Genomic DNA, 25,101 nt, shown 5'->3' on the forward strand with positions numbered 1-25,101 from the left:
CCTTGCGTTGAGACTGCCACTGAGATACATTCTCCAGTGTGTTTGGCTGAAGCAAGTGCACCATCTGAGTGATAAACACAGCGATTTTACACTTAAACACCTTCCCTACACTATTGTTTTTACTGTGTTGTAGTTAGCTAGTCTGTGTAATTTGTTAGTGTCAGTCTGTCAGTCAGTCAGTCTTTCAGCTGCAGCAGCTGCCTGTGCCTGCTAGTTAGGTCCTGTGTCTTTGTCTGTGTGTGCTGTGTGTGCACACAGTCCAGGCTTCCTGCTGCTGGCTTGCCTGCTATTAGCCTTAGTAGATAGGTAGTTTGTATTACTGTGTTATATTGTGTAGTTGCAGTGTTATTAGTTGTTAGATTGAGAGTAGTACTACCACTGTGTTAGCTGCTAGCCTGCTACTACAGATTATTGCAGTGCTGCAGCTGCTGTACTGCTGACTGAGCAGTGTCAGTGTGTCTTGTTGTGGTACTCTGCTCCTGTCTGTCACTTCGTGCTGATTCACAGTCCAAGCCCGCCTCCAATAATAAAGTACAAGTACCCCACACATCATCTGTGACATCACATATCTGGTACTATGTCTGGCACTGGCAGCTGGGGGAGGGGCAGCAAGGCCAAGAGGAGAGGGCGCAACATTGCGGCCTCCGGCAGCAGCTCTGCCGCATCAGTCTCCATTCCGCTGCTACCCACAGGCCGTCCAGCTGTTAGGGGGAGTTACGCTGCAGAGACGCAGCAGCGTATTGCATCCATTTTCAAGCTGTAATGCAGCTGACGACGAGCAGGCCAGTGAGGCCACCACCAGCCCTAGAGAAAACATTCTGAATTTCTCAGCAAAATTGGCTTTGCGGAAGAGTCTGAGATGCTGACAGTAATTGTTGGGGGGGAGCCTGTCCATGATGTGTCAGCACAAGAGGAGTTTGAGGCGGGCTCATCATCCCAGCAGTTGTTTGACGAGGGGGAGTTTGATGAGGAGGTGAAGGACCCGGACTACCAGCGACCGGAGAAGGATGTAAGCTCTGACTATGAGGAGGAGGAGGAGGATTCAGCTAGTGATGGGCGAACATCCAGATGTTCGGGTTCGAGGGGGTTCGGCCGAACATGCCCCCGATATTCGGCATGTTCGGGCCGAACCCCGAACCCAACCCGAACATGTCCCTTTGGGGCCCCTATAGGGTCCCAGCATAACGGTAGAGCATGCCCCGAGTGCGGGGGGGGTCGTAAATGCCCCCACCCCTCCCCGCTAAGCTCTCCCTTCTGCTGGACCCTATAAAATTAAATCTAAGTCCCCCGAAGGTACCTTGCAGGCTGGTAGGAGGAGGGCAGGAAGCGGGCAGCCGGAGAGCATAGGCGCTAGTACCATCTGATACTTCCGCCCTCTCTCTGACGCACTTCCTGTTTACACTTGTAAGTCACGTCAAGAGAGAGCAGAAGTACCGTGATGACGCGAACAAGGGTACGCGTCATCTATATGATGACACGTACCCTCGTACGCGTCATCGCGGTACTCCTGCTGTCTCTTGACGCAACTTACAAAAGTAAACAGGAAGTGCGTCAGAGAGAGGGCGGAAGTACCAGATGGTACTAGCACCTATGCTCTCCGGCTGCCCGCTTCCTGCCCTCCTCCTGCCAGCCTGCAAGGTACCTTCAGGGGACTTAGATTTAATTTTATAGGGTCCAGCAGAAGGGAGAGCTTAGCGGGGAGGGGTGGGGGGCATTTCCGACCCCCCCACGCTCGGGGCATGCTCTCCCTTTATGCTGGGACCCTATAGGGGGCTATGTTCGGCCGGACACGGCTGTGTTCGGCCAAACAAAGAAGGCCTGTTTGGGTTCGGGCAGCGTGGCCGAGCACCATCCCGAACACCATGAGGTGTTCCGGGGGGTGCCGAACCCGAACAGGCCAAAATCCGGGCGAACCCGAACAGTGGCGAACACTGTTCGCCCATCACTAGATTCAGTGGGTCTGGCACGCAGGATCAACATTGCAGGAGCAGCAGTGGGCATGGAATGCATGACCCACAGGCTGCTACTCCATCTCCCAGTGGCACTTCTACCTCCAGCCGCACCACTCAACCCCAGGCCCCAACCACCACTGGGAGAAAATTCACATCAGCATCCCATTTTGAGCCATGTAGGGGCAAACTGCAGTCCCCAATATGGCAGTTTTTCCATCTGCCCTCACTTGAGAGCAAGTTTGTAACTTGCAAATTATGCCATGTGAAGCTGAGCAGAGGGTCTCACCCCTCCACTTATGGCACCTTCAGCTTCAAAAATCATCTGGCCTATAAGCACAAACCTGAGCATGAGGAATTCAAGAGGCTGAAGGAAGCTGGCACTGGCCCTTGTAGTGGTCAGAGCACCATAACCCCCTTTGCCACTCCTGCTGCCACTGAGGCCTGTTCAGGCAGCCAGTCCTCCTCAGTGGTCTCCTCTGCTCCCTCCTCAGCTTCCCGTGCAAGCCTAAAATGCCACCACCACCAGACCCTGCGGAGTAACTCTTTTGTGGTCAGGGCTCAGACTCCCAGCAGCCGTCGCATACGCCAGCTGAACGGCTTGCTTACACGGGCCATGTCCTCCCAGCTCTTCCCATACTCATTTGTGCAGGAGGGGAGCCAGATGCGTGCGCTCCTGCAGTGCGCAGTGCTGGATTGGCCAATCCCCAGCCGGCACTACTTTGAACGCAAGGCCATCCCAGCACTGCACCATTTTGTGAAGGTCAACATGGAGCGGTGGGTGCGTGCGTCCATGTGACCAGTCGGTGTGGGACAGGCCGGTACCTCTCTTTCACCGCGCACTGGGTCAGTTTGGTGGAAGCACTGGAAGGGGATGAGGAGGGGACAGCAGCATCATCACCCCAATGGTGGTGCCACCCCACAGCAGGGTCAGGGGAAGTGCAGCAGGTTCCAGCTCTGATCCAGTTTCATCCGCCGCCAAACACCCCCCGCCTCAGCAGCAGCGTGAAGGCCCACCACTGCCAAGCGCTGCTGCAGATGGTCACCATGGGGAAGAACAAGCTTATGACAGACCACGCCCTGGCCAAGCTCCGAGAGCAGGAGAGGAGTTGGCTGACCCCCAGAGGCCTCAGAGTCGGAGAGGTGGTGGCCGACAATGGGGCAAACCTGATTGATGCCATCCAGCGGGGAAACCTCACCCACATCCCCTGCCTGGCCCACGTTCTGAACCTGGTGGTGCATACAGTTTATGTAATGCTAATCTGTGGGGTGGAAAGAATAAACATTACAAAAAAGAACACAGAGATACCGGGAGCCCGAATGGTGCAGTATGTACAAATAGGTTCCCACGTGATGTACAATAAAGAATGTGGTACTCACAAGGGTGGGTTGCAGCTCTGGGCAACCATCCAATGAACACCTGTGGGGAATAACCGGCCCCAATCGGGTACAGAAGATCCGTAGGTCAGCATGGTCGGCCTTTCACCTGAACAACCAGAGCGGTCGCTCAGGGAGCGCCGTCTTCCAGGGGGGCACATGTGATGTGCATTCAACTAGTCCTGACCCCATTCTACCTGCTGGCTGCGGGATCCGGTTCTGTCTGTGGCTGTTGCGAGTGGTAGCTCCGCCCCCTGGTGTTGCTGGGGGTGATGGGGACATAGACTCCAGGAACCTGCTGCTCCCTCTTGCTGAGTCTGTGTGAGCCGTGCGTGCCAGTAGCCCCGCCCCTCGCTCACAGGTGATGTCTGCGCTGCGCACTGATCAGAGAGAGACCTGCTTGTCACTCCTGACCATCTTCTGTCCCCAGCTACAAGCAGAAAAGCAAAATTCCCCAACTGCCTCCTGGTTGTGGAAGGGTGATGGGGGGGAGGTCTATGTACGCTAAAGGGGGATCAGCTTATATACTATACACTATTTATCTGCCTAGCTATATACACTAAAAGGGGGACCTGCGTGTATGCTATACACTATTTATCTGCCTAGCTATATACACTAAAAGGGGGATCTGTTTATATATACTAAAGGGGGTGATCTGCCTATATACACTAAAAGGGATCTGACTATATACACTAAAGAGGGATCTGCCTATATATATTAAAGGGGGATCTGCCTACATACACTAAAGGGGGATCTGCCTATATATATTAAAGGGGGATCTGCCTACATACACTAAAGGGGGAAATCTACCTATACAGTATACACTAAGGGGGGAATCTGCCTATATACACTAAAGGGGTGGGGGGATCTGCCTATATACTCTAAAGTGGTTGTTGCACAGGGGCATGTGTGTGTGTGTGTGGGGGGGATAAATGGGGGGGGCACCAAAATCTGGTTACGCTCAGGGCGCTGTGAAACCTAAGGCCGGCCCTGTAGGTCAGTCACTCTCCGAAAAGGCCTGGGCAGAGGCTTGGGGGAGTCACCCCTCACAGAGAGGGATAAGGGAACACACGGTGGAGAGGCACCCAAGTGTATAAAACAATTTAAGGGACTCCGACGACCATTACTGCAATGTACTTAAAGATACTGCTCTCCTCTTTCTTTTGATGCCTGAATCACCATTCTACACCAAATAGTTTCCATACGATTTCAATTTGAAAATCGCGGCCGCCATCTTGGCTATGTTATAACTTCCGGGTCACCCCCGTCCAGAGGAGTAATCCTCTATTAGAGAAGTGCATCACTGAATGAAGCTGGAAGAGGAAGTGACACACGTGGCCATTGAACAAGTGAAGGAAGCAGGAAGAGGAAGTTACATGCATGGCAATTGCAAGAGGCTCCTCCAGAGGGGTCATAGCATGACTTTGTATGAAGTCTTCTGGCCCCATCCATTTTAAGGCGGCAATACCAGGGGGAGTTTGGATAAAACAAGTGGCTGGTAAGTGTGTCGACACACTCAATTGTTTGTGGGTATGCTTAAAGGCATACCCATGAGAGGTGCTCAGAGTCCCTTTAAAAAGTTAAAATTGAGGTGGCTTACCTCATAAACAGCAAGACTTACAGTACTGGCCTAGAGGAACTTGATGCTGATCATCACAGTGCACCCGACACAGATTGTGGGCCTGATGACGTGAGGCGTTTTGGGGTTCATGAAATGTGTTGCCTTGTGCTAATAACCTTTTTGACCAGTACTGTAAGTCTTGCTGTTTATGAGGTAAGCCACCTCAATTTTAACTTTTTGATTGTTTTATATACTTGGGTGCCTCTCCACCATGTATGTGTAGTACTAGTGTTTGCATCTAACATTCAATCTGGTTATTGCTAGTAATAAAAACTGTAGTAAGTATTTACTGTATATGACAAATACATTTCCCTCATTTGCAAACCTACTGTCAGAACAGTTGGACAGGGTTGTCACCAACTCTGTGACCTTCTCTTCCACTTGTTTAAAGATCTCTTCGTACTGCTGAGTGATATTTACATCTTCTTTATACTCGAGTTCCACAATGACTTCATAATCCACAATAATGCTGCCATTCCTGTCACACAAACAGAAAAAATTAACATTGTTAGACATTGGGTCGTCATTGCTGATCAGTGTTGGTTGCTAGTTTTTGCCATAGTCATTTTTGCATCAAAAATGCTATTTTTGATTTTGAAAAAAATATTTGTGATAAAACATTGTATTTTTGCAATATGGTCAAAGAAAACATTTTTTTTAATGCAAAAATTCATGGGCAAAATGAAAATTTTTTATTTTTACTAAAAATTGCAAAAAAAAAAACCCTGCAAAAAATGTTTATTTTAGTGTGAACATTGGCAAAAAATATGAAAATTCACAAACTTACTACAAAAGGGTTTTTGATGGCATTTCTGTTCAAAAGTTTAATTTTACGTTACTTTTGCAAAATTTCATGCAAAAAAAAAAAATCGTACATTTCACTCATCACCGTTGCTGACCAAATCAAATGTTTCACTTTGAAGGTGAAGGGACTGAGCTAGAGAAAGAGATCAAAGCTAATGGCAGATGTAGTGAAGGAGACAAAAAAATTATATAAATGACCTAGTAGGTGGAGTAGAAAGCTGCTAAGTTTGCACATGATAAAAAAATATGAGTTATCAAGATAATAATGTTTTTCAGAAGGATATTGAAGAGATATCTATGTGCATGGCATATAGAATTTAACATTGGTACATGTAAGGTCATGTATCTGGTTGGTACAGTGGCATGCGTACGTTAAAAAAGGGCGCCGGGAAAAAAGGGCGCAGGGTTTTAAAAGATAATCATGAATAACGTTTTAAAAAAATTTGTGTTATATTTCGTTTAAAAATAATGTTTTATAAAGTTATAAATCATTAAATAATGTGTATAAAATCGGCAATTTTAAAAACGTTAATCTTCCCTGTTTAAAAATTGAAATTTATAATAACGTTTTATAAAACATTAATACGAATTTTCCTAAAGCTATACCTAACCCTACTCTCACACAGAACCCTCCCTGTACCTATCCCTAACCCCTAGACCCCCCTGTTGGTGCCTAACCCTAAGACCCCCCTGGTGGTGCCTAAACCTAAGACCCCCCTGTTGGTGCCTAAACCTAAGACCCCCCTGGTGGTGCCTAACCCTAAGACCCCCCTGTTGGTGCCTAAACCTAAGACCCCCCTGGTGGTGCCTAACCCTAAGACCCCCCTGTTGGTGCCTAAACCTAAGACCCCCCTGTTGGTGCCTAAACCTAAGACCCCCCTGGTGGTGCCTAAACCTAAGACCCCCTGTTGGTGCTTAAACCTAAGACCCCCCTGTTGGTGCCTAAACCTAAGACCCCCCTGGTGGTGCCTAAACCTAAGACCCCCCTGTGATAAGCATTAATAACATTTTTTAAAAAATATGGTGCGGTTTTTCGTTTAAAAATGTAAAAAAAAAAAAAAAAAATTGTACGGTTTTTCGTTTAAAAGTAATGTTTTAAAAAATATTGTACTGTTTTTCGTTTAAAAATAATGTTTAAAAAATTATAAATCATTAAATAATGTGTAATCATGAGAAACAGTTATAAAACATTAAAAGTCCCCGGGCGCCGCTTTTAAAACGTTATTTTTCTCCGGCACCCTTTTTTCCTGTTGGGCGCCGATTAAACGATATTTATTATGGGAGTGAATGGCAGCGCCCTTTTTGTCCACCTGCCTCATGCGCCCAAATTTCCTGCTTCCCAGTGGCATAGCACCATACAAAGTGAATAGGATATGGCTAGGAACATCAGACTTGGAGGATTTGAGAATAGTGGGTCATTATTAGTTAAACAACCAGATCAATGCCAAGCAGCAGCAGCTAAAGAGAATACAATTCTGTGATACACAAAAATGGGGGGTTGGGGGAAGCGTAAGATGTTAGTATACTAATACCTCTGTGTAAATCATTTCTGAGGCTACATCTGAAGCATGGGATACAGTTTTAAGCCCCATCTACATGATACGATTCTTTGTGCGATTCGATTACGATTCTATTCACCATCCGATTAAATCTGACATGTCCGATCGGGATTCGATTCTATTCAATTTGATTTGCCATTGCAAAACAATGGCAAATCGAATTGAATGGAATCGAATCCCGATCGGACTTGTCGGATTTAATCGAATCGTGAATAGAAACGTAATCGAATCGCACAAAGAATCGTACCGTGTAGATTGGGCTTTAGGTAGCACACTACAGGAAGCACATTGATGTTTTAGAATAGGTGCAAACATGACCAAGTACATTAATCAAAGGGAATGTCTCACTTAAGAAAGTTTAGACGATCTGGGCTTATTTTCTTTGTAAAAGAAATGACCTAGAAGCAACCGGAAACTTAAAGAGACTCTGTAACCTCAAAAACATCCCCTGGGGGGTACTCACCTCGGGTGGGGGAAGCCTCCGGATCCTAATGAGGCTTCCCACGCCGTCCTCTGTCCCACGGGGGTCTAGCTGCAGCTAGTGTTGGGCGAACAGTGTTCGCCACTGTTCGGGTTCTGCAGAACATCACCCTGTTCGGGTGATGTTCGAGTTCGGCCGAACACCTGACGGTGCTCGGCCAAACCGTTCGGCCATATGGCCGAACTAAGAGCGCATGGCCGAACGTTCCCCGAACGTTCGGCTAGCGCTGTGATTGGCCGAACGGGTCACGTGGTTCGGACCCGAACGCGCTCTGATTGGCCGAACTGTCACGTGGTTCGGGTAAATAAATACCCGAACCACGTCATATCTCCGCCATTTGTCTGTGGGTTTAGCTTTGGGTAGGCAGGCAGGGTAGTTCGCGCTCCAGCCACGCTAGCCAGGGTCCCCCCCAGTCATTGTGTGTCACTGCTGGGAACAGTAGTACACCGCTCGTTCAGCCACACTATATAGCATTCTGTGTACTGTTCTGTGTCTGCTGGGAACAGTGGTACACCGCTCGTTCAGCCACACTATATAGCATTCTGTGTACTGTTCTGTGTCTGCTGGGAACAGTGGTACACCGCTCGTTCAGCCACACTATATAGCATTCTGTGTACTGTTCTGTGTCTGCTGGGAACAGTAGTACACCGCTCGTTCAGCCACACTATATAGCATTCTGTGTACTGTTCTGTGTCTGCTGGGAACAGTAGTACACCGCTCGTTCAGCCACACTATATAGCATTCTGTGTACTGTTCTGTGTCTGCTGGGAACAGTAGTACACCGCTCGTTCAGCCACACTATATAGCATTCTGTGTACTGTTCTGTGTCTGCTGGGAACAGTAGTACACCGCTCGTTCAGCCACACTATATAGCATTCTGTGTACTGTTCTGTGTCTGCTGGGAACAGTGGTACACCGCTCGTTCAGCCACACTATATAGCATTCTGTGTACTGTTCTGTGTCTGCTGGGAACAGTAGTACACCGCTCGTTCAGCCACACTATATAGCATTCTGTGTACTGTTCTGTGTCTGCTGGGAACAGTAGTACACCGCTCGTTCAGCCACACTATATAGCATTCTGTGTACTGTTCTGTGTCTGCTGGGAACAGTAGTACACCGCTCGTTCAGCCACACTATATAGCATTCTGTGTACTGTTCTGTGTCTGCTGGGAACAGTGGTACACCGCTCGTTCAGCCACACTATATAGCATTCTGTGTACTGTTCTGTGTCTGCTGGGAACAGTAGTACACCGCTCGTTCAGCCACACTATATAGCATTCTGTGTACTGTTCTGTGTCTGCTGGGAACAGTAGTACACCGCTCGTTCAGCCACACTATATAGCATTCTGTGTACTGTTCTGTGTCTGCTGGGAACAGTAGTACACCGCTCGTTCAGCCACACTATATAGCATTCTGTGTACTGTTCTGTGTCTGCTGGGAACAGTAGTACACCGCTCGTTCAGCCACACTATATAGCATTCTGTGTACTGTTCTGTGTCTGCTGGGAATAGTGGTACACCGCTCGTTCAGCCACACTATATAGCATTCTGTGTACTGTTCTGTGTCTGCTGGGAACAGTAGTACACCGCTCGTTCAGCCACACTATATAGCATTCTGTGTACTGTTCTGTGTCTGCTGGGAACAGTAGTACACCGCTCGTTCAGCCACACTATATAGCATTCTGTGTACTGTTCTGTGTCTGCTGGGAATAGTGGTACACCGCTCGTTCAGCCACACTATATAGCATTCTGTGTACTGTTCTGTGTCTGCTGGGAACAGTGGTACACCGCTCGTTCAGCCACACTATATAGCATTCTGTGTACTGTTCTGTGTCTGCTGGGAATAGTGGTACACCGCTCGTTCGCCACTGTATAGCATTGTGCTCTGTGTCGCTGCTGGGAATAGTGGTACACCGCTCACCCGTCACTGTATAGCATTGTGCTCTGTGTCGCTGCTGGGAATAGTGGTACACCGCTCACCCGTCACTGTATAGCATTGTGCTCTGTGTCGCTGCTGGGAATAGTGGTACTGTATAGCATTTCTGTACTGCCACTGTACTGCTGCCAGTCAGCGTGTACTGTAAGGATAAGTGAAATGAGGAAGAAATCCGGTGAAAGAGGGAGGGGCAAGGGAAGAGGTGTTTCCCCTGACGGTTCACGTACAGGCCACAGGGGAGCACCCAAGAAAACCCACTCAATACCGCCCATGTTGTCCAGGACAACAACCCTCACAAATCCAAAAGAACAGGACCAGATAATTACTTGGATGACCTCTCAAGCGTCCAGCAGTGGGTTAAGCAGCACCAGCACATCACGCACGAGGTCCGAGTCCTCAGCCAGTTACAAGGAGCCAGTGGGCACAAAGCTGACACATCCGGCAGCGACACCACGCACACAACTGCCAGATAACCAGTCCGATGAATTACCTCAGGACACAATGGGGTATTCGCAGGAGCTATTCCCAGCCCAACAAACTTCCACCTTTCAAAGGTCAATGGAGGAACAGCCAGAAATGTTGTGCCTGGATTCACAACCGTTAACTGTGGGAAATGCACCGCGCACTGAAATACAAGGCGAGTCCGAAGAGGACTCGGAAACCCAAATCCCAGAGCAATTTGGGCAGGAGGGGTTGCAATTGCAGGAGGTCGGCCGACAAGATCTGGAAGACGACGTTGGAGTGTGCTGCGCAGAGGTTGTTGTGGGGAGCTCTACTCCACGGCGGTGGCCCACAATGACATATGACGAGTTTGAGGAGATGGAAGAGGAGGGTATGGACAATGTGGACAGAGACCCAGATTTTGTTTGTGAACGAGAACATCGCCGTCGTAGCAGCAGCACAGATGAGTCTGTTGAAGAACACACTGCTGCACGAGTTCGCCTTGTGCCACAAGGTAGGCGGCGCGCAATTTCAGGCACCACAAGCGTGGAAGTTCAAGTGAGAGGCAAAAGAGGAGCAAACAGAAATCGCCAGCAAGGAGGCAGGTGCTCCAAAGTCTGGGCTTTCTTTGAAGACTGCACTGAGGATGTTACCATGGCGATTTGCAAGGTGTGCAAGACCCGCCTGAGCAGGGGGAAAAATATTAACAACCTCTCCACCACCAGCATGAGCCGTCACATGCTATCCAAACATCCCACTCTTTGGGCAAACGCGTCAGGACAGGGTACCAGAAACAACACTGCCTCCCTTGGGTTCACCAGACTCACCACCAGACCCGCCTCAGCAGCAGCAGTAGCCCAGCCATTGCGTGGTTCACAACATTCACAAACATCAGACGACGCTGACACTGTCACTTTCCGGAGTAGTGCTCTTGAGGTCTCCCAGTGTTCATCAAACACAACAACCAACAGCCCTTCCGTGTGCAGCGCTACGGTTCAGTTGTCTGTGTCGGAGATGTTTGAGCGCAAGAGGAAATTGCCAGCAAATGACCCCCGGGCCGTGGCAGTAACAGCCAGCATAGCCAAGCTTCTGGCCTGCGAAATGCTGCCATATCGATTGGTGGAGACAAACAGCTTCAAGGGCATGATGTCAGTGGCCATCCCACGTTACGTGGTTCCCAGCCGCTACCACTTTGCACGCTCTGCAGTGCCTGAGTTGCATGAGCACGTGGTCAGCAAAATAACCCGAAGCTTGAAGAATGCCGTTGCCTGCAAGGTTCACCTCACCACTGACACCTGGACGAGTGCGTTCGGCCAGGGTCGATACATCTCCCTTACCGCGCACTGGGTGAACCTTGTGGAGCCTGGCAGCGATTCCTCACCTGCTACGGCACGGGTGTTGCCCACGCCACAAACAGCTGCACCGCCGTCCCTCCCACTGGATAACAGCAGCACCTACCTCTCTGACTCCTTCTCCTCCAACGCATCTCAAAGCTGTACCTCATCCGGAAACGCTAACCCAGCAGCAGTAGGATCGTGGAAGCAGTGCAGCACAGCTGTTGGCATGCGTCAGCAAGCGTTGCTGAAGCTAATCTGCCTTGGGGATAAGCAGCACACAGGGGAGGAAATTTGGAGGGGAATAAAGGAACAGACGGATTTGTGGCTGGCACCGCTGGACCTGAAACCGGGCATGGTTGTGTGTGATAATGGGAGTAATCTCATTCGCGCTTTAAGGTTGGCTAAGCTGACACACATCCCTTGCCTGGCGCACGTGATGAACCTAGTAGTTCAGCGGTTCCTGAGGACATACCCAGGCGTGCCCGATCTGCTGTTGAAGGTGCGTCGAGTGTCCAAACATTGTAGAAATTCCAGTACTGCTTCGGGGGCACTCGCCAAGATGCAGGAGCGCTTCAATCTCCCCCACCATCGCTTGCTGTGTGATGTCCCTACGCGCTGGAATTCTACGCTGCACATGCTAGCCCGCTTTTGCGAGCAGAAGAGTGCAGTGGTCCAGTACATGACGGCGCAGTACCGAGGCGCATCCGGCCAGCTGCCAAGCTTCTGTGGATCCGATTGGGCCAACATGTTGGACCTCTGCCAAGTCCTCCAAAATTTTGAGCAATCCACGTTGCTTGTGAGCAGTGACAACTCTTCAGTCAGCATTACCATACCACTGCTGTGTTTACTGAAGAGGTCGATGTTAAAAATCAAGGAAACAGCTGTCATGATGCAACTGGGGGAATCTGAAGGAGAAAACGATCAGCGTGATGGTACCAACATCAGGCCATCCGCCTCAGGGAACGCTGGCCCCAGCAGCTATGACGAAGAAGAGGAGGAGGAACAGCTGGAGTTGGAGCAGGAATTTCATGCCACCACTGACGAGGGCCAGAGCGGTGCACGTTGGACTTCCACAATTCAACGCGAATGGTCAGCAGAAGCAGACCAGGAGGAAGGTGACGACTATGATGCATCACAACAACTATCACAACGCTCACAAGAGGATGATGAGGATTCTGGTAGGACTCTGGCACACATGGCTCAATTCATGCTAGACTGCATTGAACGTGACCCACGCATTGTGCGCATTCTGGACAACACCAATTACTGGGTTTATACCCTTCTGGATCCACGGTACAAACACAATGTTCCAAAACTGCTTGAAGAAAGAGTCAGACAGGTCAAAATGGAAGAATACCAGCAGGCCCTTGTGGAGACTTTAGAGAGGAGATTGACATCCTCCCCCTCCTCTAGCCAGTTGTACGCAGACAGACTGACTTCCGCAAACCCAGGACGACCAGGAGGGCAGCAAACAACGCAAGCCGCAGCTAGTACCCAAAAGGGAATGGTATCGGCAGTGTCCTTGGAGTGGGAAAATTTTCTGACACCCATGCAGCCGCAGCCCACTGAACAGCAAGCGTGCAGATCCACCTCCAACACCGATCGCCTGGAGAAGATGGTCAAGGACTACATGTCAGATGGCGTAGCTGTGTCGAACCATCCATCTGCACCCTTCAACTATTGGGTATCGAAGCTAGACACCTGGCACGAACTGGCAATGTACGCAATAGAGGTGCTGGCTTGCCCGGCAGCCAGCGTTATGTCGGAACGCTGTTTCAGTGCTGCCGGAGGCATCGTCACAGATCGGCGTATCCGCCTCTCTACAGAAAATGCAGACCGTCTGACTCAAATTAAAATGAATCAATCCTGGATTGGAAATGACTACGCAACACTCCAGGACCCCAACCAAGTAACATGACCAATGAACATCTGGGATGGTGTTGCGTTTCCGGGCCCTGTTTATTGAACCTCTCATCTGTATTACATTTATGACTGCATGGCGGCAAAAAGCATTGCTGCTATATCCGCACGCTTTTTGTCCACATGCAAGGCCTGGGTTGTTGTGTCTCACAAAGCGTGGCCTTCTCCTCCTGCGCCTGCTCCTGTTCCATCACGTCTGCTGCTGCTGGGTTAGCGTTGCCGCGTGGTCCCTGTTTATTGAACCACTTATCTTTATTACATTTATGACTGCATGGCGGTACAAAGCATGCTATCCGCACGCTTCTTGCCCTCATGCAAGGCCTGGGTTGTTGTGTCTCACAAAGCGTGGCCTTCTCCTCCTGCGCCTGCTCCTGTTCCATCACGTCTGCTGCTGCTGGGTTAGCGTTGCCGCGTGGTCCCTGTTTATTGAACCACTTATCTTTATTACATTTATGACTGCATGGCGGTACAAAGCATGCTATCCGCACGCTTCTTGCCCTCATGCAAGGCCTGGGTTGTTGTGTCTCACAAAGCGTGGCCTTCTCCTCCTGCGCCTGCTCCTGTTCCATCACGTCTGCTGCTGCTGGGTTAGCGTTGCCGCGTGGTCCCTGTTTATTGAACCACTTATCTTTATTACATTTATGACTGCATGGCGGTACAAAGCATGCTATCCGCACGCTTCTTGCCCTCATGCAAGGCCTGGGTTGTTGTGTCTCACAAAGCGTGGCCTTCTCCTCCTGCGCCTGCTCCTGTTCCATCACGTCTGCTGCTGCTGGGTTAGCGTTGCCGCGTGGTCCCTGTTTATTGAACCACTTATCTTTATTACATTTATGACTGCATGGCGGTACAAAGCATGCTATCCGCACGCTTCTTGCCCTCATGCAAGGCCTGGGTTGTTGTGTCTCACAAAGCGTGGCCTTCTCCTCCTGCGCCTCCTCCTGTTCCATCACGTCTGCTGCTGCTGGGTTAGCGTTGCCGCGTGGTCCCTGTTTATTGAACCACTTATCTTTATTACATTTATGACTGCATGGCGGTACAAAGCATGCTATCCGCACGCTTCTTGCCCTCATGCAAGGCCTGGGTTGTTGTGTCTCACAAAGCGTGGCCTTCTCCTCCTGCGCCTGCTCCTGTTCCATCACGTCTGCTGCTGCTGGGTTAGCGTTGCCGCGTGGTCCCTGTTTATTGAACCACTTATCTTTATTACATTTATGACTGCATGGCGGTACAAAGCCTGCTATCCGCACGCTTCTTGCCCTCATGCAAGGCCGGGGTTGTTGTGTCTCACAAAGCGTGGCCTTCTTCTCCTCCTGCGCCACCCTCCTCCTGTTCCATCACGTGTGCTGCTGCTGGGTTAGCGTTACCGGTCCCTTTTCCTGGAACCTCTTATATGTATTACATTTATGACTGCATGCCGACAAAAAACATGTTACCTGTGCAAAGAAAACAGACATTTCCCGCATTTAAAAGACAGTTTTCCCTTTGAAACTTTAAAATCGATTTTCTCAAAAACTATAAGCTCTTTTTGCTAATTTTTTTTTCCTCTTGTACCCACTCCCAAGGTGCACATACCCTGTAAATTTGGGGTATGTAGCATGCAAGGAGGCTTTACAAACCACAAAAGTTCGGGTCCCCATTGACTTCCATTATGTTCGGAGTTCGGGTCGAACACCCGAACATCGCGGCCATGTTCGGCCTGTTCGGCCCGAACCCGAACATCTAGATGTTCGCCCAACACTAGCTGCAGCCTTCCGAACAGCTGGCGACAGACCCGACTGTAAAATCAATATTTACCTTTGCTGGCTCCAGCGGGGGCGCTGTGGCGGCTTTCGGCACGGAAATAGACGGAAATACCCGATCTCCGTCGGGTCCGCTCTACTGCGCAGGCGCCAGAAACTTGCGCCTGCGCAGTAGAGCAGACCCGACGGCGATCGGGTATTTCCGTGTAGTTCGGAGCCGACAGCCGTCAGAGCGCCTGCGCAGGAGCCGGGAAGGTAAATATTGACGTCCTCTTGTACGGAGGGCTGCAGCGAGACCCCCGTGGGACAGAGGACGGCGTGGGAAGCCTCATTAGGATCCGGAGGCTTCCCCCACCCGAGGTGAGTACCCCCCAGGGGATCTTTTGATGTTACAGATCCTCTTTAATAGAAAAGCTTTTTATTCCTAGGTATGTACGGAGGACAAGATAGAACTATGTAGATAACTATGTATGGAGGGAGGAAGATTTGACCACTTGTTTAGAAAGGTTTTATTTTTTTCAAAGAAAAAGTTGTTAAGAGGTGGAGTATCTTACTATAGGAAGTGGTAATGGCATATTAAAAATGGGACTTAATTATTGCCAGTAGTAACAGTCTGCCAGAGCAAAGCGTTGTCAGACAGGGAAATTATCATTCTTCATTTCTGAATTGTATGTCAGGGAAGATTTTGAATCTCTTTCAATTTTTATTCATGCATTTATTTTGCTACCTAATATTCAGTTTGGAAAATTTTAACTCACTCCCAGTTCCTTTGAGAAAACTCCAGTGGATTGAAAATAAAGTTACATCTCACTAGAAGGAAACAAAGTGCTTTAAAAACGTTTTTTCCAAGTATGTTAAAAAATGTAAAGGAATCCATTATTTGTCCATCTATGTCCTTGCAAAGATGATTTTTGAGATTAAAAATTGAAAGAGGTATGTACAACACCACGAGGTGAGATATTGCATGGAGCCCCAGACCATGGGAGATTGACAGCAATTTTTTGCTTCTTCCTTTTACTAATTAATGCACCAACTATTGTCCCCTTCTCACCAAGCTGCTTAGCGAGTTGTGAAGCCTAGGCCAGCCTTGTGCAGGACTACAATATTGTCCCTGGACAGCTATTCAGTCTTCAGGCCATGGTGGGTAGTTTGGAATATGATTGATTGGTTGCTTCTGTGGACAGATGTCTTTTATGCAGATCTGTAACAAGCTAAGATTAGGAGGAGCACTCTCTTACTTACATTCAGTGAAGACACCTGGGAGCCTGAACTTTTGCTGGTTTATAGGGGATCAAATACTTATTTGACTCAATACAATTCACATCAAGCTCTGACTTTGGGGCAATGTCTTTTTGTTTTTGCTCTTTTAGGGATGTTTTGTTGTTATTCTGCATTTCACAGCTCCGTTAAATAAATCTACCATTACAATTACAATTATAGAATCAAAATCAGAGTTAATTATAGACTGGGATCAAATACTTCTTTCCCTCACTATAGTAAGCTAATTTGAGAGTTAACCTTTACATTGGTATGTTACTTCTGGATTTAAGTGTAAGCAGTGCAATTTTTTTCTCAAGCTTTTATACCCTAAAAGCAGTAAAAAAAATCATACCGCTAAATAGGTCTGTGGTAGCCTTGCACATTAATCATCTGTGCTAGATCCAGCACTGCAATTCTCCCTCCATCCACTGGATGGCACTCTACCCCTATAGTGAGATCGCCATCTATCATCATGACGACAGACAGAAATCTCACCAGCGGGATTGAGAGGTCCGGAAGAAGAATGGCTGCTGGCATCTGGACCCCAGGGGAGGTGAGTTACAAACCCCCATGTGTGCAGCTTCTGCATATTACTCCTGGAGGCAACCTCCAGTCAGGCTCGGGGTTACAGCTCTGAGTTGTGGAAATTCCGGCCCGAACCTGATTTGGGGTTACCGCTAAGGAAATTAATCCTAATCCTTGAGCCATCATTCATTGCACAATGAACATGATACGCTTTTGGATGCACAATGAAATGAATGCTTGGTTAGTTTCAGTTATATTTAGGAATAATACAATATCATTTGTAATTAGAACCTCTTTGTGGATGTAACAGAGCCACTTACCTAAATCCAATAATTTTAATTCCTTTATATCCAGGGATCACAGCATAAGCTTCTTCTATCTACAAGGTGCAGGGAGAACATAAACAGATCAGTGGCAGCGGGTCATGCTGAATACATATAGACTATACAAACTTCAAAGAGAATGCATATTTGTATGGGCATTGTACGTGGATCAGGTTGAATGTGCACCCGTGATGGCAGAGGTCTCATAGATACCAACGTAAATGTTTGCTATTGGGTGCCCACCCAGTGGGTGACATGCGCCCAAAGGTAGAGAGTCGATTGACAATTAGGATAAATAGCATAAGCGGTAGTCTGAGTTGTTGATTGGGCATTTGTAGACAATTGGCTACTAGTGTTTGTAGCCGACTGGCTACAGACACTTTAAAGTACATTAGCACTTTGATTGGCCCAATAGGCTGTCTGTCAAGTTTCTTGGCAAGTGACAGGCAGCCTATTGGGCCAATCAAAGTGTGGGGATAATGTCCTTTAAAGTGATTGGATCCGCTGGGGCTCAGGGCAGGACAAGTGGAGCTCCCGTCATTGCCAATTAACAGACATAAGTTTGTAGCGCTCTCTATGCTACTCTGATGAGGCATGCTAACTCTGATAAGGCATGTTAACTAAGATAAAGCATGTTAACTCTGATAAGGCACACTATTTGTTATAGTGAATCAACCTAATAATGACCAACCACACAACAAGTTGTTTACCTGACAAGTACGTACACACACGCCGACCAACTAAACAACCAACTCACTAAAACACCATAGGCTTGATTCACAAAGCGGTGCTAACCCAGTTAGAGACTTTAGTCGTGATAACCATTGCACCACACTGGTGAAAAGCCAGTTTAGGCGTGATAAGTTTGGGCGTGATAAGTTTAGGCGTGATAAGTTTAGGCATGATAAGTTTAGATAAGTTTAGATCGCGTGCAAAGTCCCGCACGCAAAGCAGCGCCATTAAACTCTATGCGAAGTGCACTAGACTTTGCTAGCGCAAAACTTTTGATCAGCTGTGCACTGCGGTGCTAACCCAGTTGGTGCTTAAACTTATCACGCCTAAACTTATCACACCTAAACTTATCATGCCTAAACTTATCACACCTAAACTTATCACACCTAAACTTATCATGCCTAAATTGAGTTTAGGCGTGAAAAAGGGTTTTTCACCAGGGTGCCAACTGTTAGCACCGCTTTGTGAATCAGGCCCCATGCGTGCAGGGACGCCTCTAGGCATAGGCAGGACAGGCCATTGCATGGAGTGCCATTGGTCCGGGGGGGGCATGTTACTGGATTAAGCCACGCCCCCAAATTAAGCCCCACCTTCTTGGATGTTCTATTACTTGCTTCTGCTGCATCTACTTAGCGTAAGTTACAGGCAGCTGCCACCTCTGTGCCTTGTGTATCTTTCTTTCCCTCTTTGTGCCTCCTTCAGTCTCCTTGTGCCTCCTTCAGTCCCTTGTGCCTCGTCTGAACCCCTGTTTGTCCTTCAGTCTCCCTTTGTGCCTCCGTCTGTCTTCATGTGCCTCCTTTAGTCCCCCTGTGCCACCTCTACCTTCTTCTGTGCCCCTTTGTGCCTCATTTTGTCCCCCTTTGCCTTTATTTGTCCCCTTGTGCTACCTCTGCCCTCCTGTTCCTCCTTCAGTCCCACGCTGCCTCCTTCCGTTCCCCCACCCTATCCCATCACCCCAATGCCTATCCCTGCAAACTGTTCAGGCCATCTCTAATGGTGGACACAGTTTAGAATAATTTGGACAACATCTGGTGACTTAGAGCTTGATTCAGTAAGACAAATAGCATGCCTTATCTGAGTTAACATGCCTTATCAGAGATAACACGCCTTATCCGAGTTAACTCCACTTATCAGAGATAACACGCGTTATCAGAGTAGCATAGTGAGCTCTACGAACTTATGCCTGCTAATTGGCAATGACAAGAGCTCCACTCGTCCTGCCCTAAGCCCCTGCGGGTTCATAACGTTTGCTATGCTACTCTGATACGTGTTAACTTTGATAAGACGTGTTATCTCTGATAAGAAGTGTTAACTCAGATAAGGCATGTTAACTCGAATAAGGCATGCTATTTGTCTTACTGAATCAAGCCCAAACTGTTACTTACAATCTCCATCATATCTATATAGAGCTGCCCAGTTTTTATCCGATATCACCCATTTGAACTTTGGACGTTGCTCTTTCATAGTAGTGGTCATTTTGATGACCTGTTGGCACAGATTGTCTCTGTACTGGTAATATTGCATTACTGATATTTTAACTATTGGAGACACCCGACACCCAAGAGAAGCATCCACGGTTCAGGAGGTATTCATTGTATGGGACTGTTTGAGATCCATAACATATATGAAGGTTTGAACCCCTCACCTGTTGCGTAAATTTCTCCTCAAAAGCTTTGAATGTTTCTGATTCAAAGTTGTTTAAGTCTTCTGTAAAGACCTCGCTGGTGACTGTCATCACTACAGCCACGGCAGTTTCAACGGTTGTAACTGTGGAAGAGCAAGGGGAAATAATATAATGCAGGGAATGTAGGAATATATACAGTATATTATATATAACACAGTACATCATTATAATAAATGTATTTAATGATTAAAGATGATTTTGCAGAATCAAAAGTCATGTGATCAGCTTGATCATGTGATAGATGTGTAAGGCTCCCATTTGCTAGCTATGATCATGTGCCACTTCTCCTTCCTCTTGTATTTCAATTTTTGTGGCTTCAGCATCAGAAATGCTTCCCATAATGACATATTGGTGTTTAGTAGTCTGTAGCCTTGCCCTACGTGTAATGTTTAGACTAGACTTAAAGGGGCACTTTAGTGACATTTATGCTGTTCTAATATCTCTATTATCAGTTGTATATTAGGGACCGCATAGATTTCTCCTGAGAGCTTGTGTTAAAAAAATACCTGCAAGTAGCATTTTCTATCACTAAACAGCTGATCTCCCATCAGTGACTCAGCTGCAGCCAGCATGGCACTCCCCTGTACAGGCATACTGTGATCTAATTGTCATCCTCCTTCCTTGCTTCAACATGGTGTTCTCCTGCACAGACATACTGTGATCTAATTGTCATCCTCCTTCCTTTCCTCAACATGGTGTTCCCCTCCACTGACATGTTGTGATCTAACTATCACCTCCCTTCCTTACCTTGACATGGTGTTCCCCTGCACAGACATGGTGTAATCTAACTATCATCTCCCTTCCTTACCTCAACATGGTGTTCCCCTCCACTGACATGGTGTGATCTAACTATCATCTCCCTTCCTTGCCTCAACATGGTGTTCCCCTGCACAGACAGGGCGTGATCTAACTATCATCTCCCTTCCTTACCTCAACATGGTGTTCCCCTCCACTGACATGGTGTGATCTAACTATCATCTCCCTTCCTTGCCTCAACATGGTGTTCCCCTGCACAGACAGGGCGTGATCTAACTGTCATCTCCCTTCCTACCCTCGACATGGTGTTCCCCTGCACAGACATGGTGTAATCTAAACATCATCTCCCTTCCTTGCCTCGGAATGGCGTTCCCCTCCACTGACATGTTGTGATCTAACTGTCATCTCCCTTCCTTGCCTCGACATGCTGTTCCCCTCCACTGACATGTTGTGATCTAACTGTCATCTCCCTTCCTTGCCTGGACATGCTGTTCCCCTCCACTGACATGTTGTGATCTAACTGTCATCTCCTTTCCTTGCCTCGACATGGTGTTTTCCTCCACTGACATGTTGTGATCTAACTGTCATCTCCCTTCCTTGCCTCGACATGGTGTTCCCCTGCACATACATGGTGTGATCTAACTGTCATCTCCCTTCCTTGCCTCGACATGGTGTTCCCCTGCACATACATGGTGTGATCTAACTGTCATCTCCCTTCCTTGCCTCAACATGGTGTTCCCCTCCACTGACAGGGCATGATCTAACTATCATCTCTCTTCCTTACCTCGACATGGTGTTACCCTCCACTGACATGGTGTGATCTAACTGTCATCTCCCTTCCTTGCATCGACACGGTGTTCCCCTGCACTGACATGGTGTGATCTAACTATCATCTCCCTTCCTTGCCTCGACATGGTGTTCCCCTCCACTGACATGGTGTGATCTAACTGTCATCTCCCTTCCTTGCCTCGACATGGTGTTCCCCTCCACTGACATGGTGTGATCTGTCATCAAATCAAAATTGAGTCATATATGAATGTAGCTTAAAGAGAACCTAAGGGAAAAATTAATAAAAAAAACAAAAACAAAACAGATCTTAATGAGGCTTCCTTCACTGTCCTCTGGTCCCATGTTGCCACTTGCAGACCTTCAAGCTGATCAGGGCTGCGTTTCACTTGTAGCTCGAGTGCAGCCATGCTGTAGCCATGCCTGAACGGGCATGGCCGTGTGCGCAGGTGAGGCTGCACTCATGCTTGAAGTAGAGCACGGCCTTGGCCAGACAAGTCCTTGATGGTAATCTTTGGAGGGTCCACCCTCAGCTATAGGGGACCAAAGGACACTATAGGGAGCATCATTAGGATCAAAAACCTTCCTAATCTTAGGTAAGTATGTGATTTTGTACCCGAGCTACAGTTTAACCACTTCAGCCTACAGTGTCGAAAATCGTATGCATCCAAGCAAAGTTCACCTCCCATTCATTCGCCAATAACTTTATAACTACTTATCACAATTAACTGATCTATATCTTGTTTTTTCCACCACTAATTAAGCTTTCATTGGGTGGTACATTTTGCTAAGAATTAATTTTTTTCTAAATCCATTTTATCAGGAAGATTAAGAAAGAAATGGAAAAAATTGATTATTTCTCAGTTTTTGGCCATTATCGTTTAAAATTAATACATGCTACCATAATTAAAACTCATTTATTTTATTTTCCCATTTGTCCCGGTTGTTACACCATTTAAATTATGTCCCTATCACAATTTATGGCACCGATATTTTATTTAGAAATAAAGGTGCATTTTTTCAATTTGCGTCCATCACTATTTAGAAGCTTATAATTAAAAAAAATATAATAAAATACTCTCTTGACATGTATATTTAAAAAGTTCAGATCTGTAACAATTGCTGGCATGGCAGCTGCGGACATGCAGGGTATACCCGCAGCCGCCTTTGTTCCCTGTTCCCAGGCCTCATCCGTTCCGTCGGCATCTAGCACGCCAGGAACGATATTGTCATACGCTCATAGGATTGCTGTCTCTCGCGTGCCCACGGAGACAGGACCTTTATGCTGGGAGAAGGCGCGACAGCTGACCTGCCGGACGGCTGATGTCAGAGGTGACTCTCGCCGCGCGGATTGGCTGATTGCGTGGTGGGCGCGGCTGACAGCTTTCCTCTGCTTCTTAAGCCTTTGTTCTTCATTTGCTGGTTGTCTGCTGTCGTGAATACTTTGTGTTAGCGCTCAGACCTTAGACTAGTATCCGGTGTGCTTTGATCTGGGAGGAAACCAGGGATTTCACACAAGACTAGGACTATTGTATATTATTATTGTTGATTACCTGTGTATGATTCTGGCTTTACTCTGACCTTGCATTTGCTTATCGATTCTGTACTTCTGCCTATCTCACTTGTTGCTGAACCTCTGCCTGATTACTCACTACTCTCCTGCCTCATGTTTCTGTACTGTATTTGCCTCTCTGTTGCCGAACCTTGCCTGTCTGACTTCTTTACTCACTAGTGGGCCCTTGCCACTGGTGAGGTGTTCCATCTGTACTGATAGTACCTTACCAGCTCCACTGGTAAGGTCCAGTCAAACTATTCAGTTACAGTTCCTGATAGACCTTCCAGCCCCTCTGGTAAGGTCTATCTAACCATTTCTTACTGTTGCACCAAGCACTATTTACACAGTACTGTTGCTAGCTATACTTGCATCATTGGTGATTCTGCAGATCACCATATAATCAGGTATAGTGTCTGTATTATTGATGATACTGCAGGTCCCCCAATAATCAGACGTCTGAGTTGCAGCACCCAATCATTACAAGATCCTTAGGTAACTATTTATGTGCGATATGCGATCGCGCACCTCAGGCAGTGGCAGCTGCACAGTCTATCTGGACGGATATATCCGTCCAGATAGACTTAAGTGGTTAAAGGAAACCTAAAGTGAAAATAAACTTATGAGATAATGAATTGTATGCAAAGAAAAGAGTCTCATATTGTTTTCCAGTAAAGGAAGAATAGATAAACGGCAGTTGTTACCTGTGCAAAAGAGCTTCTCTGAGCTCTCTGACCCAACTTGGGTCGAAGGCAGTCTTATTTTCTGAAGTAGTTTAACAACCAAGAAACATAAGAGACAGGTTGAGATAAAGTTTTACTGCAGGAAAGCTCGAATTGTCATTAACTCTGTTCTGTTTTCTAGTTTCAAATACAGAGTGTGGTTTGTAAACAGCAAGTATGACAGAATGATGCAATATTATTAAAAAGCTATATAACTGAAAATAAAAATAAGCAATTCTTTGCTACTAATATTCTACTCATTATTCGTACTACACATATATTTTTTTTTTTTGCTTCTGGTTTGCTTTAAGCTTGGATAAACTGCAGTATGCTTTCTTCTTTCTATTTTACTTAAAGAGGAACTTTAACCAAGGATTGAACTGCAACCCAATCAGTAGCTGATACCCTCTTTCCCACCAGAAATCTTTTCCTTTTCTCAAATAGATCATTGTGGAAATCTGTATGGCTGATATTGTGGTGAAACCCCTCCCACAGTGTGATGTCATGACAATGGTCCTGACAGTTTCCTGTCTGTGAACCTTGTTGCATTGTGGGAAATAACTGCTGTTTACAACTGCCAAGCAAGCAGAATCTCCCTCCCTGCATAGAATTCTCACCGGGAAGATCTATAGATGTCACCATGTGATAGATGTCAGAATGTAAATCAGGGAGAGGAAAGATTTTACAATGGGCAAATACTGCCTAAATAACCTATACATGAGTATTGTAACAAATAAGCAATTGTATTAATTATGATAATTGCACTACAGTTCCTTTTTAACGTTGCAGAGCCGCAACATCCTCTGCTCCCTCCGGACCCCACATCCATTCTGTTCCAATATTCTGATATACCGATAAAATCATCTGCACTGACAGTCACTTACCCGGTGGTATTCTGTCAATGATGTTTTCACAGAAAACTCCATAATACATCTCATCTGTACAGACACATTTAATTCCATCGTAATAGCCATTCACACAGTTTGCTGCGGAAAAGATTTACACGGTCAGAAAACAAACATCAAACAATAAATAATGAATTAATCCATTACAGGATACAGTATGTCCAAGGAATTAAAAAACAAACAAATTAAAAAACAAAACTAAGGCTACTTACCTAAGGCTTCCTCCAGTCCCCTGGCAACCGATCTGTCCCTCGTCGCAGCTCCAGTGTACCGGAGTCCCCTCCGTTGAACGAAGAATATCCCAACCTGACGAGGTCAGCATGTTCAAAAGAAGGAGTTCCGGGAGACCGGAGCTGCGGCAAGGGAAAGATTGGCTGCCAGGGGCTGGAGAAAGCCCCAGTTAAGTAGATCTTATTTTTTTTTAATTTCTAACTCTTAGGGGCCTAATAATTAGCTCCCCCTGGTGTGACCTAACCCTTAACCACCCCCGCCATATCACCTAACCCTTACTCCCCCTCCCCCCGCCACAAAGCAGTGATTTGCAGCAATGTAAGAAAATTTAGAGGCCTAGGGGCGCTTGATGAAATAGTGTCTTGGGAATAGTGATGCCCAGAAGATCAAATTTTCATTTTGCAAACTTCGAATGTGAGTTTCCGCAAAAGTTCATGAGCAGGTAAACCTGGCAAACCGCCATAG

At 47.2% G+C, this 25,101-nt stretch overlaps 1 protein-coding gene across 1 annotated transcript in view; it reads right to left on the bottom strand.

Annotated features, from left to right (window-relative positions):
• Positions 1–25,101, bottom strand: part of LOC137562086 (mucin-17-like) — a 51,755-nt gene that overhangs the window by 24,777 nt on the left and 1,877 nt on the right. The window contains exons 2-5 of the mRNA XM_068273423.1: positions 24,385–24,486; positions 19,646–19,767; positions 17,266–17,324; positions 5,277–5,425 (exon numbers count right to left, since the gene is read on the bottom strand). Of these exons, the coding sequence (XP_068129524.1) occupies positions 5,277–5,425; positions 17,266–17,324; positions 19,646–19,767; positions 24,385–24,486 (432 nt within the window). The remainder of the gene's footprint in view (positions 1–5,276; positions 5,426–17,265; positions 17,325–19,645; positions 19,768–24,384; positions 24,487–25,101) is intronic.

Source organism: Hyperolius riggenbachi, chromosome 3 (genome assembly GCF_040937935.1).
Source record: "Hyperolius riggenbachi isolate aHypRig1 chromosome 3, aHypRig1.pri, whole genome shotgun sequence".
Taxonomy (NCBI): domain Eukaryota; kingdom Metazoa; phylum Chordata; class Amphibia; order Anura; family Hyperoliidae; genus Hyperolius; species Hyperolius riggenbachi.